The sequence below is a fragment of the Mus musculus genome, chromosome 15 (assembly GCF_000001635.26).
Source record: "Mus musculus strain C57BL/6J chromosome 15, GRCm38.p6 C57BL/6J".
NCBI classification, from domain to species: domain Eukaryota; kingdom Metazoa; phylum Chordata; class Mammalia; order Rodentia; family Muridae; genus Mus; species Mus musculus.
In genome coordinates this window covers 40,134,253-40,150,264 of record NC_000081.6, presented here as the reverse complement: position 1 = coordinate 40,150,264, position 16,012 = coordinate 40,134,253, and the positions used below count along the sequence as shown (strand labels likewise).

At 44.7% G+C, this 16,012-nt stretch overlaps 1 protein-coding gene across 1 annotated transcript; it reads right to left on the bottom strand.

Moving 5' to 3' along the window:
- Positions 1 to 254: 254 nt before the first annotated feature.
- Positions 255 to 15,900, bottom strand: 9330182O14Rik (RIKEN cDNA 9330182O14 gene). Its single transcript, NM_001256056.1, has 4 exons — positions 15,696 to 15,900; positions 7,991 to 8,181; positions 5,296 to 5,446; positions 255 to 1,760 (listed from the first exon to the last, which is right to left on the bottom strand). The coding sequence occupies exons 2-4, from the start codon at positions 8,075 to 8,077 to the stop codon at positions 1,576 to 1,578; spliced, it is 423 nt and encodes a 140-aa protein (NP_001242985.1). The 5' UTR covers positions 8,078 to 8,181; positions 15,696 to 15,900; the 3' UTR covers positions 255 to 1,575.
- Positions 15,901 to 16,012: the final 112 nt, after the last annotated feature.

The following is a 16,012-nucleotide window of genomic DNA, read 5'->3' as shown; positions in this document are numbered from 1 at the left end:
GAAAAAGAAAGGTGCTTCTGAAAATGATATCTCAGAAGTGGGAAGAAAGCAAGGTCAGAGTGCAAAGTGAGCCAGACTCAAGACTCATGTTCTCTCCTATGTGTTTCCCATATGGTAGATATGTATGTAAAACCATTCGTACATATGACAGGAAAACAGAGGGGAGCCTGGAAGAAGGAAAGAAACTAGCAGGAAAGGGAAGAAAAGGGAGGGGCAAATATACCAAAGAACATGATACACTGAAAGAAGCTGTTGTTACAGAACTTATCTTTATGTACAATAAATTTACAATGTGGTGGGTTGAATAAAATGGCCTCCATGGAAGTGCCACTATTAGGAGGTGTGGCCTTGCTGGAGTAGGTGCTAGGGCTTTGGTGTCTCAGATACTCAAGCCATGCCCAGTGTAGAACTCTCTTTTCCTGCTTCCTACAGATCCAAATGTAGAACTCTCAGCTATCCAGCACCATGTCTCCCTGCATACCATCTTGCTTCCTGTCATGATGATAACGGACTAAACCTTTGAACTGCAATCCAGCCCCAATTAAATGTTTTCTTCTATAAGAGCTGCTGAGGTCATGGTGTCTCTTCACGGCAATTGAAACCTCTCTAAGACATACACCAATTAAAAGAAAATAATCTAGCAAAAATAAAAGAAATGGAAGGAAATGTTGGAGTTGGTAGAATACAGAAAGAGGAAGGATACATTCTTAGATTGATGGACAATTGTAAAACACATTTGTAACATATGGCTCTCTGCCTAGTGCACTGTCTTAGAACTGTTACTTGGGAAACTGTCCTGAAATATCCTACTCTGAAAAAAGAAAACAACACTCTGGTACCTCTAGTTCAAAGGACTGACAAGGCATACGTGTGAGTTAGGTGCACACAGACAGAGCTTTGATCATTTACAGGACACATTTCTGCACTTGTGAGAATTCGATGTTCTTTCCCAGAGTTCATTCTCTCTTCCCTCCCCTCCTGAAGTTCCTCTCCTCATCTCCTCACTCCTCTCTCTCTATTTTTCCCTCCCCAACCCCATATTCTGGGGTTCCCAAAAGTATGTACTTGTTAACTGGGAGCATGGCTAAATCTTCCCTTTAAAGGACAAGACCACTTGTCTATTCTGCCTTCCGCCCCCTACAAAGAGTTACCAAAAGTGTGGCAACACTTAGTATAACATTTAGAAGAACATCCATTCGCATCCATGTAGACGTATAACTGAAGAATGTAGTTAGGCACTTGCAAAGTCACCGCAGGTCCATTCTTAACCAATGTCTGAACTTCTTTTATTTCCTTTTGGAAGAGGAAGAGTGAGTTGTACTCTCAATTACAGAGGTTTCATTCCATAGTTCTATTGATTCTGGACCCATGGTCAGGCAGAGCATCTTGCTGGTGGAGTGTATAGCAGAGTCCACTCACTTTACAGCAGACAAGACACAAAGTGGGAATTCAGGAAGAGCCCTGGGCACATGCAGCCCCCAAGTGTACACTCCATCGGCTTACTTCTTCTTACTGTGATGCGTGTCCTACTTCTCACCATCTCCCAACAAGGCCATTGGCTGATTAACTCATTGGTTACATCAGACTTCTTAGGATCCAATCACTTCTGAAAAACCCCTGAAGCTGCCAGCTAAAGCACCAATACCTGAGTCTGTGGGAACATGCCCTGGTCAACCATAATATCCCATAACATCCCAAAGACTCCTCGTGAAGCAAATGCATTGAGTCCATCTCCAGGAGTCTCCATCGTCTTAACAGTTCTAGAACAGCAAAAAAAATAAGTAAATAAATAAATAACATCCAAGCTTGCAAGTGGCATGACATAAACAAGTCTACTCCAACTGGGAGGAATCAGGGTTACTAGCAAACCAGGCTTCCCTTTGGTAGAAACTTTGTCCAATTCATAAAATAACTTTAAAAAACAGTTTCAGGAGCAAGCAGGAGGACCATTTTACTCAAATTTGCTAAAGAAGTCCTGGGACAGGCAATGTATAAATCTAGGCAGCTCCAGAAGGAAGAAGAAGAGGAAAATCATGCTTTCTGAATTAGCATCTAAGAAAGTTGGTCTGTTCAGTAGAGAGGCAAAAAGCTGCATAGATTGGAGGTGGTCTTCAGAGACAGTGAGAATGGCCAGGGTCAGGGCAGTGCTTTGGGCCAATATCCAAAGAGGAGACAGAAAAAGAGAAAGGGGAAATGGTTCATGTTTAAGATAGAACTCAAAAACCTAGGCAAGGTTAGCAGTGAAGATGTTTCTTATTCCTGGCATCTCTAAACCTTCTAGGAGTCCACACTAAATATTCAAACTCACTCTCACACTGGACATACTACTCGTTCCAGAACTTCCTGAGTTTGGAGGGTGGGATTTCTGGGCCTTGTTATACATGACCTGGTTTCCTAGGCTTTTGAAGCCTGTGTGGCAGGGCCTCTATAACCCCATAGCCCCTACATTCTACATGCCTGAAAAATCTCTATCACAGGGACATTGCCAAGGCCTGGTGCCCATGTGAGGGGAACTCATCCCCTTTGGATCGCAGCTACACTAGTCCCTGAATGTTTGGCTGATAGGAATGGAACAAATCCTTGGGGAAGCAACTGTTGTAGAAGCATTAAAGCCCCGTTAAGGGAAAATGTCCCTCCAGTCAAAAGAATAGAATCTCTGGCCTGGGTAGAGTCAAAACATTCTATTTAGGCAGGTCTATTTCCTGGCTAAGGGACTATCCCTCAGGAAATCAAGATCCACTTTAAATTGTACTGAAGAGATAAGAGGCATAAAATTATCCTATTAGTGAGATAATATATTTTTCTTTCCCAGGAATCTCTAGATGTGCCGATCTCTCTGAGTCTTGACTCAGAAAAGTGGAATTTTCCATTTTCTTCTTTCTTGTCTTGTTCTTTCAGGTGCTAGCCAGAGCCTAAGAGTGCTCGCTCTGGTACTCTGTGCCTTTTCACTCTTCTTTTCAATCCCCCTCCCTGGAATATGGCTGATCTCTAGCTGGCTTCATCTAAGTAACATGGCTCCTTCTCTTCTGTTCTCCGTCTTCCTTCTCCAGACAGCTGCCCAGATTTACAGCTTTCCTGTCCTGGGACTTTTCTTTTAGCTAGTAAAATAGTCCTTAAACTTCTTTTTTGAATTTGTTCTTAAATTCTTTCACTAATACGACTAAGAATTTCCTGGTTCCCTGGTAGCACAACTTCTAATTAACCCCATGTAGGCAGGGTTAATTTATAGGCATCTTCTTCTCAAGGGAGACTCTTGTAAGTGATTTGCCTCTTTATCCTCCTCAGGCTGACATGGGTATAGTGTTTCTGGTTCTGAGCTGCCACAGCCACCTTTCCTACTGTCCTGGTGCAGAGAATATGGCTTCTTTTACAGTGGCTCTAATCTCTTTAAATGCCATGACATTCTTCAAACAGGTTCCTTGCTACTCCTAAATGAATGTTGGTTAGATCCTTCTGCTCTGTGTTGTGAGTTTCCACATCTCATTATAAACCAGGAAAAAAATAGGAAAGCAGCCAGAAGTACCCGGAATGCTGAACTGCCTAGAAACCTCTCTGCCAGATAAAATGTTCCAAAATGTTTAAATTCAGCTCTATAAAAATCTCAGAAAAAAAAAAGAGAGAAAGAAAAGAAAATGTTTATAAGATCTTTGGAAGAATAGAACATGTAATTTGACATGTAATATGCATTCCCTGTTAAGTGTGTGCTTCCAATGGAAACCTCATAGGCACAGCGTTTCGTGGTCACATTTCTATTGGCATTCTAAGATCCAAATGTAATTGTTCATTAAGGCAAATTTACAGCACCTTTCTCTTCTTCTAGCTTGCTTCTCCCAACTTTTTCAATTTGCTCCCACAAACCAGTTCTGGTGAGTTAAGAAATGCATAGTCAGGTTTTGTGACAGAAGAAAAAAACAAACCAACTCAAGTTTCTATGTCAGTCAGACCTTTCGGTCTACGACAAAATACCTAAGAAGCAGCCTTGGGAGCGGTGTGTTAGCTCGTTTTTTCCAGACCATAATCCTGTGCTGGTTCCAAGGGTTGAGGCAGAACAGAATGGCAGTGGGGACATGTGACAGACACTGCTTGCCTTATGAGAATCAGAAAGGAAAGAAAATGATCCCTGCTTTAATAGGAAGAAAGTGTCTTCTGATTCCCACACTTCGCTTCCACCTGACTAAGTTCTAAACCAGGGACTCCACTTTCCTTGTGTTTCGGCCTTTCCAGAAACCTAACACAGCCCCATACCATTGTGTTAGCAGACATTTGTGAAGGAATGGGTGGGGAGAAATGGCTTTTAACAAAATTTCAATCATTCGATTTTTACCAACCAAGATGCTGGGGTGAAGCCTGCTAGCTCAAAGAGGCAGAGAAAGCACCCAGCTGACCTTCCTCCTCATTGGATGAGCCAGAAGAAATGCACCACTCTCCCACCATCTCCAAGAAAACTCCTTCAAATTGAATATCCCTCCCTTGTACTTCCTGTGTGTCTCTCCATCCAGACTCCTGATTCCCTCTTACTCGCTGTGTTTTTTTTCCTATGTTCACTTCCTGTCAACTGGTTGCTTGTTCTGCCTCTTGACGTATGGTTGACTTTATTTGATCCTGTTTACAACATTCAAGCAAAAATCTCTTAGATTAAAGATGTGTGCGAAGACAGAGCAACACCACAACTAAAAACATGTTTTCCAGAAAATTACACAATCTTGGGGTTCAGAGTAAGATAAAATATCCTGAAACAGGGAAATACCAATTTATCATTCACACATTATATTTATTCAAAAATAATATTATATACAGATATATAGGAGGATTTGTTTTCTCCATCCTTGAATATGCTGTGAGACTTTCAAATCTAAGTATTATATTATCAAGCTATGCTCTTATAGCACCCAACCACACATGATAGACAGTAGAGGCATAACTCAGGTGGGACTAAGATATAACGTTTAGTTGTCTACTTTCTACCAGTGAATTTGACTTTAGTTTGCATAAATGCAACTTGTAAACCAGCATTTGTGAGTTTCCTCGATCTAGCTGGCCCTGGTAGAAAATGGCTATAGCTCACAGTGTAAGGACCACAAAACAATAGTGCACACTCAGGAACAAGTCTACATCACAAACCCAGTGGTCAGTGTTGCAGACCATGTTGAAATGTAGGCTTGCAAACAAGGGTCTGTGAAGACCCAAGGACAGAAACTATTCACATATTCTGATTCTTCTACTGACCTCTACAACATGAGTCACCATGTTTTAAATTCTTTGACTCTCAGATTATATGTGTGTATCTCTACTCACCATATGAGAGGATCCTGTCTGTGTTGCTTGGTCTCATATCCTTGGGCAGAACATCATGGTGACAGGAATAATGTATAATGGAGAGGGGTTTCTTTACTTCATGGTAAGCACACAGGGTAGACATTCTAGCAGTCAGGAGGCAGTGAAGACACTATTGGGGGGGGGGACAAAGGCAAGATATTGCTCCAAAGAAGAAACCCCTCTGATCTATTTCCTCAAACTAGTGTTCAGCCTCTACTTACCCAGTCCTAATAGTCTAGATCCGTCTTTAATTCATCAGTAGACTAAAGCACCCATTACATTAAAGCCTTCACTATGTAATCATCTCTCAAAATGACCTCACAGACACAACCAGCAGTGTGCATCACTAATCCCCTAGACACATCGTAATCTGATCGAGTTGACAATGAACACTAAACCACCACACTGTGCATTCAATGTAGTACATCCGGAAGAATGACAGCGTTGCAAACGCAAACATCCTCGTAGCCTCTGCTCACCAGAGACCTGAGGCAGGAAGAGCACCATGAGGACACATGAGAAGAATCTCCCTCTGAGCCCTCACCCATAGCACCCTGCCACATTCATGCTGTTCTGAATATCTCCAGAGACCTTTGTCTTTTTACCTGCAGTTTGCAGTGTGTACCACCAGATGGCACAATTCGAATCCCTACACCAAGCAATTAACATCTCTTATTTAGACTATCCCCCAAAAAAGACAGTGGCTGAACATCTATCCTTTGAAAATTAAATATTCTTTTTGCCACACAACATTAATATAAGCTGAAATAACAAGACAAATTTCTCAATATGTAATAAATATATAAATAACAGTGAGAACTCAGCTATTGTAGCCCATGTTCTTTGAGTGAACTTTTACTCTCCTGGTCCTCTGTGTTTTTCCCAACTGGCACAAGTCTTTCAGCTTTATGCTTACTGATATATGACCCTAGACAGGAGTCACACACTGCTTTCCTGTCCCTGTTACTGACCTCTGACCTCTTAAGCTGCTTCATGCTTTTAACCTCTGTCTGTCAATCATACCTACTCAATTTCTAGTGTGTGTGTATGTGTGTGTGTGTGTGTGTGTGTGTGTGTGTGTGTGTGAGAGAGAGAGAGAGAGAGAGAGAGAGAGAGTTGGCATGTGTATGTGTGAGAGTTTATGTGTGTATGTATGTGTATATGAGAGTTTGTATGTGTGAGAAAGAGATTTTGTGTGTGTATGTGAGAGAGTTTGTGTGTGTAAGAGAGGGAATTTGTTTGTGTGTGTGTGTGTGTGTGTGTGTGTGTGTCTTTATTGAAAACATAAAACATGAAAACGTCAGCTCTAAAATCAACCGGAGACAGTCATGGCTTCCAGGAAGCACTTGGCAATGCTCAGTTGTCACAACTTAGAGAACGGGCAGGTGCTACTGACAGAAGAAATAGTACAGGCACAGAATGGATTTAGCCATATCTGCAGGGTACAAGACAGACCACCTTGACAAGATCACAACAGAATGAGAAAGCCCCACTTAGAAGTGACTCCAGGGGGATCCGCAGTCATATTATGGGACACTTACGGAAGCAGGCCCAGGTGTGTAAGAAAATGCACCTTTCTCCCCTCTATGATAGAGGCTGTACAGGTGAGCACCATCATCAGGGTTTGCCTGGTAATATCACTGTTAAAATTAGTCTTGTTCCTTTCAAACGTGAAAGTGAAGTCCCGGCCTCCCATCTGTGTGTGAATCAGAACCTCAGATTTTCATATTTGACACCAGCTGTGTCAAAAGAGAATTTTAACAGCAGAGGTGGGAAGGGGGCATGCACAGTTCTTCTTTATAGCTTCTGTGTGACATGGTGGCACTTTATCAGACCCAGAGTTCTTGGAAAGCAGCTATAGTTAAGTGAAGCCCTTCCTAACCCTTTTGTGTCCCAAGAAAGGGCAGACTTCAAAGGACCACCCTGCATATTCCTCATAACTAACAAAACTGTGCTCACCGCCAACCCTACTCCTATAATAAACTCCAGGGTGTCTCTCCTTTTAGTTTGAGATGTCCTTATTAACAAATGTTTGCCATTGTAGTGGGCTGAACAAACCCAGCTGCTCAGTGGCCTTTCACTACCCCCCATCTACCTCTCTTCTTCCTTCACTATATTTTATACGACTGCACTGCTGCTTAAGGGAAGTCTCTCACTTCCATGTCTCTCCAGGCTTTCCAAACCCTGATGAGAAGAAAGGGGATGCATTTCACATTTCCCAGGCCATTCTTGATGTTCTGACAATGACTTATTGTTGAACTGTTCCCAAGGGAGAGAAATACAAAGTTCAGGCATCCAGAGTTGTTCTTCCACATCACCACTCTACTGCTAGGTTAAGAACCTCCCACCTTCCCACTTCTGAAGGGGCTAAGATGCATGGTGCTTAGGAAGGGATCCCACAGGACAGCCCATGGGCGAGAGAACTGATTGGAGGAACAACCAACCTCCACCAAATGGGAGTTATACAGTTGGCAGGATGTATGGCAGGGGAGGGGTTCTGACTCAGTGGCTTCATGCCACCCGCTGTCTGACGACCATCCTCAGAACAGTCTTCCAGTTGACTGTTGGACCGCCTGCCTTGCTCACCTTCCTAGATCAACTGTCCATAAAGCCAGGTGACCTTGATCCAGAATTCTGTTTCTGAAGGTGCTTTTCACAGGTTAGGAAACCTTACCTGTCTGGCTTTCTCTGTAAATTCTGGAGAGTATAATTTGGGAGGTCCAAACAACCGGAAAGTAACTCCCCCATTTCTCTGATACATTTATCTTTATAGTTTACTGCAGCTGTTGCACTTTCCTGGAAGCCTCGTTTCCCATCAGGTGATGTAGATTCAGTTAGACAAACGAGAGCCTGGGCTGGAAAGTACTGGCAGACAGAAGACACAGGGTACAGAGGAAGAAGGAAGCTAATTAGAAAAGCTTGACTCAAAGTGACTGGAAGGAGGGCCTGGGAAAGAAAAAGAGCCAGGCTCACGCTTGGGTTAGTTGGGGCAGACATGATCGGAAGACAGCCCCATGAATGTTAATATTCAATACAGTTGCTCTATTTCACTTTTACCACAACACCAGATTCTGCAAACTACTCAACACGCAATTTTCACAGTAAATTTAGTCAATATAGTCTAGAAATAGGAATAGTGAAAATTTTATTCCAAATTCTAAGAACTTCAAGTCTCCTAGGTTTAGAATAACAGAGGAAAAGCTTAAGATAGTGTGCAGCCCCTTGACACATGGAGTATGTATAGTTACATCCATGGGAACATGTGTCTATTTCTGAACAGGCTTCGTGATGCTGCCATTGGGTACATAGCTTAGCTATGGTATACTATCTACAGTGTGAGGTAGCATTCCTGGGAACCCCTAAACATTCAGCAAGGCTTCTTGTAGCAAGGGTTACCCTCAGGTTCTGATGTGTGCCTTCCACCTTTCTCTTATGAACATGTGATGTATGACTTCATAGTGAGCGTGCCCAGAAATGTTTCCTCCTCTTCACATGCATTCCTACATGAGTATGTTATATACAGGTTCTATGGACAAACACCTATCCCTCCTTCCTTCTGGCAGGACATAGCCTTGAACACGCCAATGTTTGCCTCACAGCTACAGTAATAGCTCTCTCCACTCTCATCTCCTAAGGTCATGTTATAGGGCTTTGTACTCACCAAGATGTAAGCCCCTTGTATTCATGTGTTTTTGTTTTGGTTTGTTTTGGTTTGTTTTGGTTTGTTTTGGTTTGGTTTGGTTTTTATTAACAGAGAGTGTATTAGTTGATTTTCTCTTGGTATGATCTAACACTATGACCAAAGCTGCTTCTAGAAGTACAGAGACCTGCACCTGCTGACTCCCAGAGCCTGGCTAGGGGAGGTGAGGGAATGAAGAAGAGACAAACACACAGACAGGGACCACACAGAGACAGCTGGGATCAGATTGAGTTCTCTAAAGCTACCAGCGCAATCCATATCATCCTCAAGTTTATTAAGTATTGTTGGCATCAGGAACTGGCTTTACAATTGAAGGTCACCTCCGAATCCAGCGATAACAGTGATGTCATCCATAGGGAACAGGGATCAGCTCACCTGTTGCCATGACAATCGCTATACATTCCCAGCATCCACCTGACCCACCTGCCCACCTGTCCACCTTTACCTGTGCGTGGTTATGTCACAGCCCAAACAAAAGGCAGACCCTTCCTGACCTTCGCTTTCTTTTCCTCTTCATCTTCCTCACCCCCTTTTGTCCTTCCCCTCCCCCAATAAACCTCTCGTGGAACTGTGCTGGTCTGGTGTGATCTGTCTGGACAAGCCACCATTCTAACACAACATTAGTGCTGAGACCAAGGGATCGCTAGACCCAGGAGTGCTGTGGAGACTGGGTGACAACCTCCAGCTGCAAACATGGTAACCGTGACTGACCGACCACCAACTGACTGCTGCCATCGCTGCCTGCCACCACCACTGCACCTCGCTGATTTCAACCACAGACACAGTCGCCCCACCCCCACCCCCACAGCCGTGTGCCACCACAGCCAGTGACACCGCCATGTGGACTTCTGCCACCACAGCTACAGACTACTGCCACCCGAAGCTGTGGACACAGATTTCTACCACATGAGTTGCTGCCACCTCCGCAGTCTACCATGTGGGCTAGCTTCAGCCCCATGGGCTGAACCTCATTCTGATGAGCCGACCAACCACACAGTTCCATTTTTCCTGCAACCAGACTGCTGAAATTCTCGCACAAGCATCGGCATATTGATAAGGTTTTGCCTCCAGTCAGCAGGAAGGGCCCTGATTTCCCAGAAAAGGCCTGGCCAACCTCTATGGGCTAAGGGGTTAGCATTTCATGCCCACGGTCTCTATGACCAACCTCCTAGATGATGTACAAAATAGAACATCAACCCTTGGGTGATTTCCTTCTTGAGATTGAGTTTCTGACCCCTGCCACCCCCTCCCACACATATTCTTGCAGCCATTCAGAAAACCCTAAGCTTGGGTAGAAGTGTTTTCTGATGAGTCAGGGACTCACGGTAGCTTCTAGATGGTCCACGTGAAGACCTGGACATCTAGCCTGGCTTATATGCGTTGTTGGACTTTCTCTGGATGCTGATACAAATAATTCACCCAATAGGATCCTCATCATCTTCAACCGTGCCTCCAGGATCCCCACTGGGATGTCTCCTGGAAAATCTCAAATCTCTAAAGTTAATGTCCAACATGAGGATATCAAAACTAGTACACCTCTGCAGGAAGGTCTGGATTCAGTACCCATTAGACAACGGCTCTAAATGGGCACTTAATGGCACAGTAGATCCAATTATTACGGCATCTTCATACGTACTACCAATGGTCTGGTAAATGGAAACAGGTCCCCTATGCCCAAGTGTTTACCTATCTTTGCTCCAACCCCTCTCTGTGTTCTTCTTGTTCCCCAACCCAACTTCTCCTAGCCATGAAATCTCCACCAGATACTGCTACAACCCTCAATCCAGCTAACGAACCTCCCCCTTTCCACCACAGACCTATTTCTCTGCCTTCATAAACCCAAACACTGCCTCACTTTCTTTTTCTCATCAGGCTACCCCAGCGCCTCTTTGCTTGACCTCTCCAGAGCCCTGCACCCCCCCACCCCCGTGGCCAGCTGAGGTCACTCCAATTGCCCTGCATTGGCACCGCCCTTCACCCCTCCCACCACAGTCAAACACACAAGTCCTTCTCCCCCTGGGACACCAAAGGCATCCGTCCTTCCTTTAATGGAAGTTGCTAGGGTAATGGCCTTGTTAGAGTACACGTTCCTTTCTCACTAAGTGAACTTTCTCAAATAAAGAGCAGTCTGGGTTCCTATACCTCTAACTCCTCCACCTTTATTAAAGAGTTTCAGTACATTACTCAATCTTATAGCTTGACTTTTCATGATGTATATACAACCCTCACTAATAATTTACTTCCCGACGAACGCAGGTGAGTTTGGGAGCAGGCGAGAATACATGCAGGCGAGACTCATCAAACATATCCAGTCGGATCTGAGGCACTACCTGACCAAGATCCTCGATGGAATTATAATTCTCCAGGTGGTATTTTAGCCAGAGATAGATTCATAACCTGCCTCCTGACCAGTCTCTATAGGGCTGCCTTAAAACCAGTAAATTTTGAAAAACTCCAAGAGGTCATCCAGGACAAACAAGAAAACCCATCTCAGTTTTTAGAACACCTTATTACAATATAGTAATCTAGACCCTGAAAACCCAGAAGGTAAGCAACTTCTGATGACCTACTTTTTTTCCCAGAGCTACCCCGACATAAAATCTAAACTTAGGCGGTTGAAGAAGGGGCTCCTAACTCCATAGGCAGAAGTTTTGGTGCTGGCCTTCAAAGTGTACCATGAGAGAGATGAAAAGGTTCACAGACAAAAATACCATATGCCGGCAATGGCTGTGTGACCAGCCCCAGCCACTGCCCCAGACTCCTGGTCTTCTAAAACTCAGAGACCACAAGAATCCTGCTACAAGTGTAGTCAACAAGGTCATTGGGCAAAAGCCTACCCTAACTTCCAAAAGCCAAAGGGGCCATGTCCTAGGTGCCATCAGGAGGGACATTGGGCTGTCAATTGCCCTCATGCTATGCAGAACAGAGGGACATTACTCCCAGGTAACCCTCCAGGCTTGTCTATGGATGACTGAAGAGGCCTGAGCTCCCATGACCTGACCACTGCCATCACTAGCAGGGAGCCCCAGGCATGTGGGTGGCCCATCTCCTTCTTCTTGGACACTGGGGCCATTTTACTTGGTCCTGACAGAGTTTTGGGGACCCACTTTCCCTTCTCATTTTCTATTGTCGGAGTAGAAGGACAACCTTACCTTCCTCACCAGACCCCACCACTTAGTTGCATTTTAGGGGTGTACCTCTCACCCATCCCTTTTTGGTAGTGCTGACATGTCCTGCACCCTTATTGGGAAGGGATCTTCTAGCTAAGTTGGGAGCCTCTGTTTCCTGGCCACCAGCCCCTCTGCTCCCTCTTTTAGCCAGTCAACCTACTAACATGTTGTTTCCTTTACCAGCTTCTCAGGTAGATCCCCAAGTCTTGGATGTCCAGAACCCTTCCGTTGCTAAGCATCATTCTCCTGCTGTCATCCAATTACTGGACTCTACCAGGTACATCACCCAAGCTCAATACTTTCTCTCTCTCTCTCTCTCTCTCTCTCTCTCTCTCTCTCTCTCACTCCTCCGAGGTCCTTCCCTCCTTGACATCCCCCCTCATAAATGGCACTAACTTGTCACTTTGCCTTTTGCTTCAGACCTTGACCTCCACCTACCAACTCCTGAATGTCACCCGGCCTGGACACTTTAAAGATTGCTGGCTATACGTACCCCCTGGAACTAATTCACCATTCTCTCTCTCTCTCTCTCTCTCTCTCTCTCTCTCTCTCTCTCTCTCTCTCTCTCCTCTCTCTCTCTTCTCACTCCCTCTTTCTCTCTCTTCTCTCTCTCTCCAGAGCCTCAGGGGACATAAACCTATCATTTCTGACCTCTTAAGGAAAACACTTCTTCATCCTATCTCTTCTCCCTTTAATACCTCTATACTAGCAGTTAAGAAACCTAATGGAACCTATTGCTTGGTTCAAGACCCCAGGCACATTAAATCTGCAGTAGTACCTCTCCATCCTGTTGTGGCTAACCCTTACACACTTCTTCCCGCTATCCCCTCAGGGACTCCCCATTTCTCAGTCCTAGATCTTGTAACCCCTACAGCTACTAAACTAAAGGAACTCTCTTATTGGTTCTACCTGTCTCACTTCAAACCTTTCATCCCTCCATCTAAAAATTTTTCCTACATGCCAACCATAACAGGACTGTGCTCTGTTATGCTCCAGAAGACACTGAGACCACCCACCTTGTCCCCAATCCCAGAAAATGAGACTCCATTCCAGCAGCTGCACTCGACCCCACAGGATTAGACAAGGGTTTCTCATCCTTCCCCTGCTGTTCGTTTCCACCAGGGCAGCCCTTACATCTGGAAATTTGACATTTAGAAACCCCCACAGATAACAAACAGTCTTTCCAAATAGGGTTAAGAAACTGCTCCATATGCCAGGAACCAATCTAAATTGCTGTCATCCCTGTATCGCTTATCTCATCTAATTATTATGATCTCTATACTTGCTTTCTCTTTGACCAGACAAAAAATTATTGCAGAAAATGGCCAGACGAATATGGGGGTTGCCCACGTTGGTCTTGTCGGATACATATGCAAGGATCACAGACCAATCATTTCTTCTATCAATACCACAAGACACTTTTTTTCTACATATAAGACCCATGGAATCCCAGGTGGGAGACAGGAGTTGTTGGTAAGCTCTACCATAAAAACCAAGCTGTGTCCCCAGTAAGTACTATCTGCAGGCAGAGGAAATATGTCTCAATTGCCGAACCTCTAGATATTGGAAAAGTATATGAAGTAATCAAACACTCCTCCGAGGTCCTTCCCTCCTTGACATCCCCCCTCATAAATGCCACTAATTTGTCACTTTGCCTTTTGCTTCAGACCTTGACCTCCACCTACCAACTCCTTAATGTCACCCGGCCTGGACACTTTAAAGATTGCTGGCTATACGTACCCCCTGGAACTAATTCACCATTGTCACTTACAGCATCTCCAGTGATACTGCCAAGTAACCTCACCTCATCCTTTGTCAGCTGCCCTGACTCCAGTGTTGCCATGACTCCATACCTTACCTCTATCTCTCTTTTTTGACATGGCAAACTGTTTTAAGACTTCCAGGACTCATTCTGTAGGAACACTAAGTTTCCTAGACTGCAATAGAACCCTAACCCTCAATATATCATCTCTGCCACAATGCCCTGCTGTCTAAAACACAGTCAATTCTCTGTGGCACTCAGGTATATCACTGCCTACCCACCAGCTGGTCAGGACTCTGCACGTTGGTACTCCTTTTCCCTGAACTGGGAGTAATCCAGGGAACTGAGCCCCTGCCAATTCCAGTTGTGGATATGATAGCTGCCCAACATAAGACGGCAGTTCAGGTCGTGCCACTCTTGGTTGCTACGGGAATAGCCATAGGTGCTGGAACTGGAGTTGCAGGGATAACGACTTCTATGACCCAATATGATAAGTTTACTTCCAAGCTTAGCACAAGTTTTCAAAAACTGTCTGAAACCATGATTACCAGGCAGAAACAGATCAACACTTTTGCAGCAGTGGGGCTAGATGTTTTGACAGCCAAAGAAGGTGGTCTTTGCCTATTTCTTCAAGAAGAATGCTGTTTCTACGTTAACCAACTGGGATAGTGAGAAATAAAATTCAGGAGCTGCAATCAGACATACGTGAGACCTCTAGTTCTGGGATTTTTGAAAACCCTATATGGAAGTAGATAGTCCCTTTCATAACGCCTTTCCTAGTCAACCTCCTGGTGTTATTATTTGCTCCCTGCCTCATTAATCTTGTTTCTACATTCCTTCAATGACAAAAACAAAAAATGTCTAACCAAAGTATTAATCAGTTCCTGTTACAGGATTACCAGCTCCTGTCCACAGAGGAGCCTGATGCTAACATCTACCAAGTGGACCCCAATGATGAAAGTCAACTATAACCCAAAATTGTCGACACCCCTAGACAGCGGGAAGGAATTTAAGAGATCTGTTGCCCCTATTCCCCTTTTACCATAGGCTTCTCCCTCCTCTCTTTTTTTCTTCTCTTTATGATAAGCGAAGGGAGGTATTTTGGCATCAGAAACTGGATTTACAGTAGAAGGTCACCTCTGAATCCAGCAACATAGGCGACAGGGACCAGTACATCTGTTGCCATGGCAATCACCATACATGCCCAGCATCCACCTGGCCCACCTGCCCACATTTACCTGTGCGTGGTTACATCACAGCCCAAATAAAAGGCAGGCCCCTCCTAACCTTCACTCTCTTTCCTTCTTCATCATCGTTGTCCCCCTTTGCCACCATCCTCCACCCCCCACCCCCGCACACACACACACAATAAACCTCTAGAGTCCTGTGGAACTGTGCTGGCCTAGTGTGATCTGTCTGGACAAACTGCCATTCTAACATAACAAGTACAGTGGGGCTGGGTGTTCTGTAGCTAGTCTCTGTAGGGAGACCAGTCCTAGGCTGTAAACACTTTCGAGAAGGAAGTCAGAGGTGCTAGTCTTTGCACAAGTTAATCAAGCCTCCAGAAAGACTCAGACTCCCAAGCAAAGCTTTGCATTTCTCTTAAGCCCCAACCACATGGCGGTTTTGCCAATTGTTTTGTGGGTCTAAGGCCTTGGCCGTTCTAGACACAGTCGTGCCCATGTCATAATACACATACACTCAGGGCTTCCTCCTTGACCTACAAAAAGAGTCTGTTTACACTCACAGTTCAGTTTCCTCAAGGGTAAGAGTCCATTGTGGCAGAGAACACAGCAGCAAATGACAGGTTGGCAGTGCTGTGTTCTCAGGAAGCTGAGAGCTCAGGTGCAGAGCTGGGAGCACAAAGTCCTGACTGAAAACCGAAGAAGGTCTTTTACTCCCAAAGCCATTTATCTCCCCATGACTTACTTCCTCCAGCAAGGCAAGGCTTCACCACATGAAGAGCCACCGACAGCGCCACCAACTGTCCAAATACCTGAGACTCTGGGAGATAGTTTTTTTTTTTTTTTTCATTTAACCCCAGGAAGCAATAAAGTACTGTAT

Excerpts from the sequence above, each read along its gene's own strand:
- 9330182O14Rik (NM_001256056.1), bottom strand. The coding sequence starts at position 8,077 with ATGTATCAGAGAAATGGGGGAGTTACTTTCCGGTTGTTTGGACCTCCC. Across the intron at positions 5,447-7,990 it reads TTACAGAGAAAGCCAGACAG|TGTCTTCACTGCCTCCTGAC; the intron begins GTAAGGTTTCCT and ends CCCCCCCAATAG. Across the intron at positions 1,761-5,295 it reads AGACAGGATCCTCTCATATG|AACTGTTAAGACGATGGAGA; the intron begins GTGAGTAGAGAT and ends TTGCTGTTCTAG.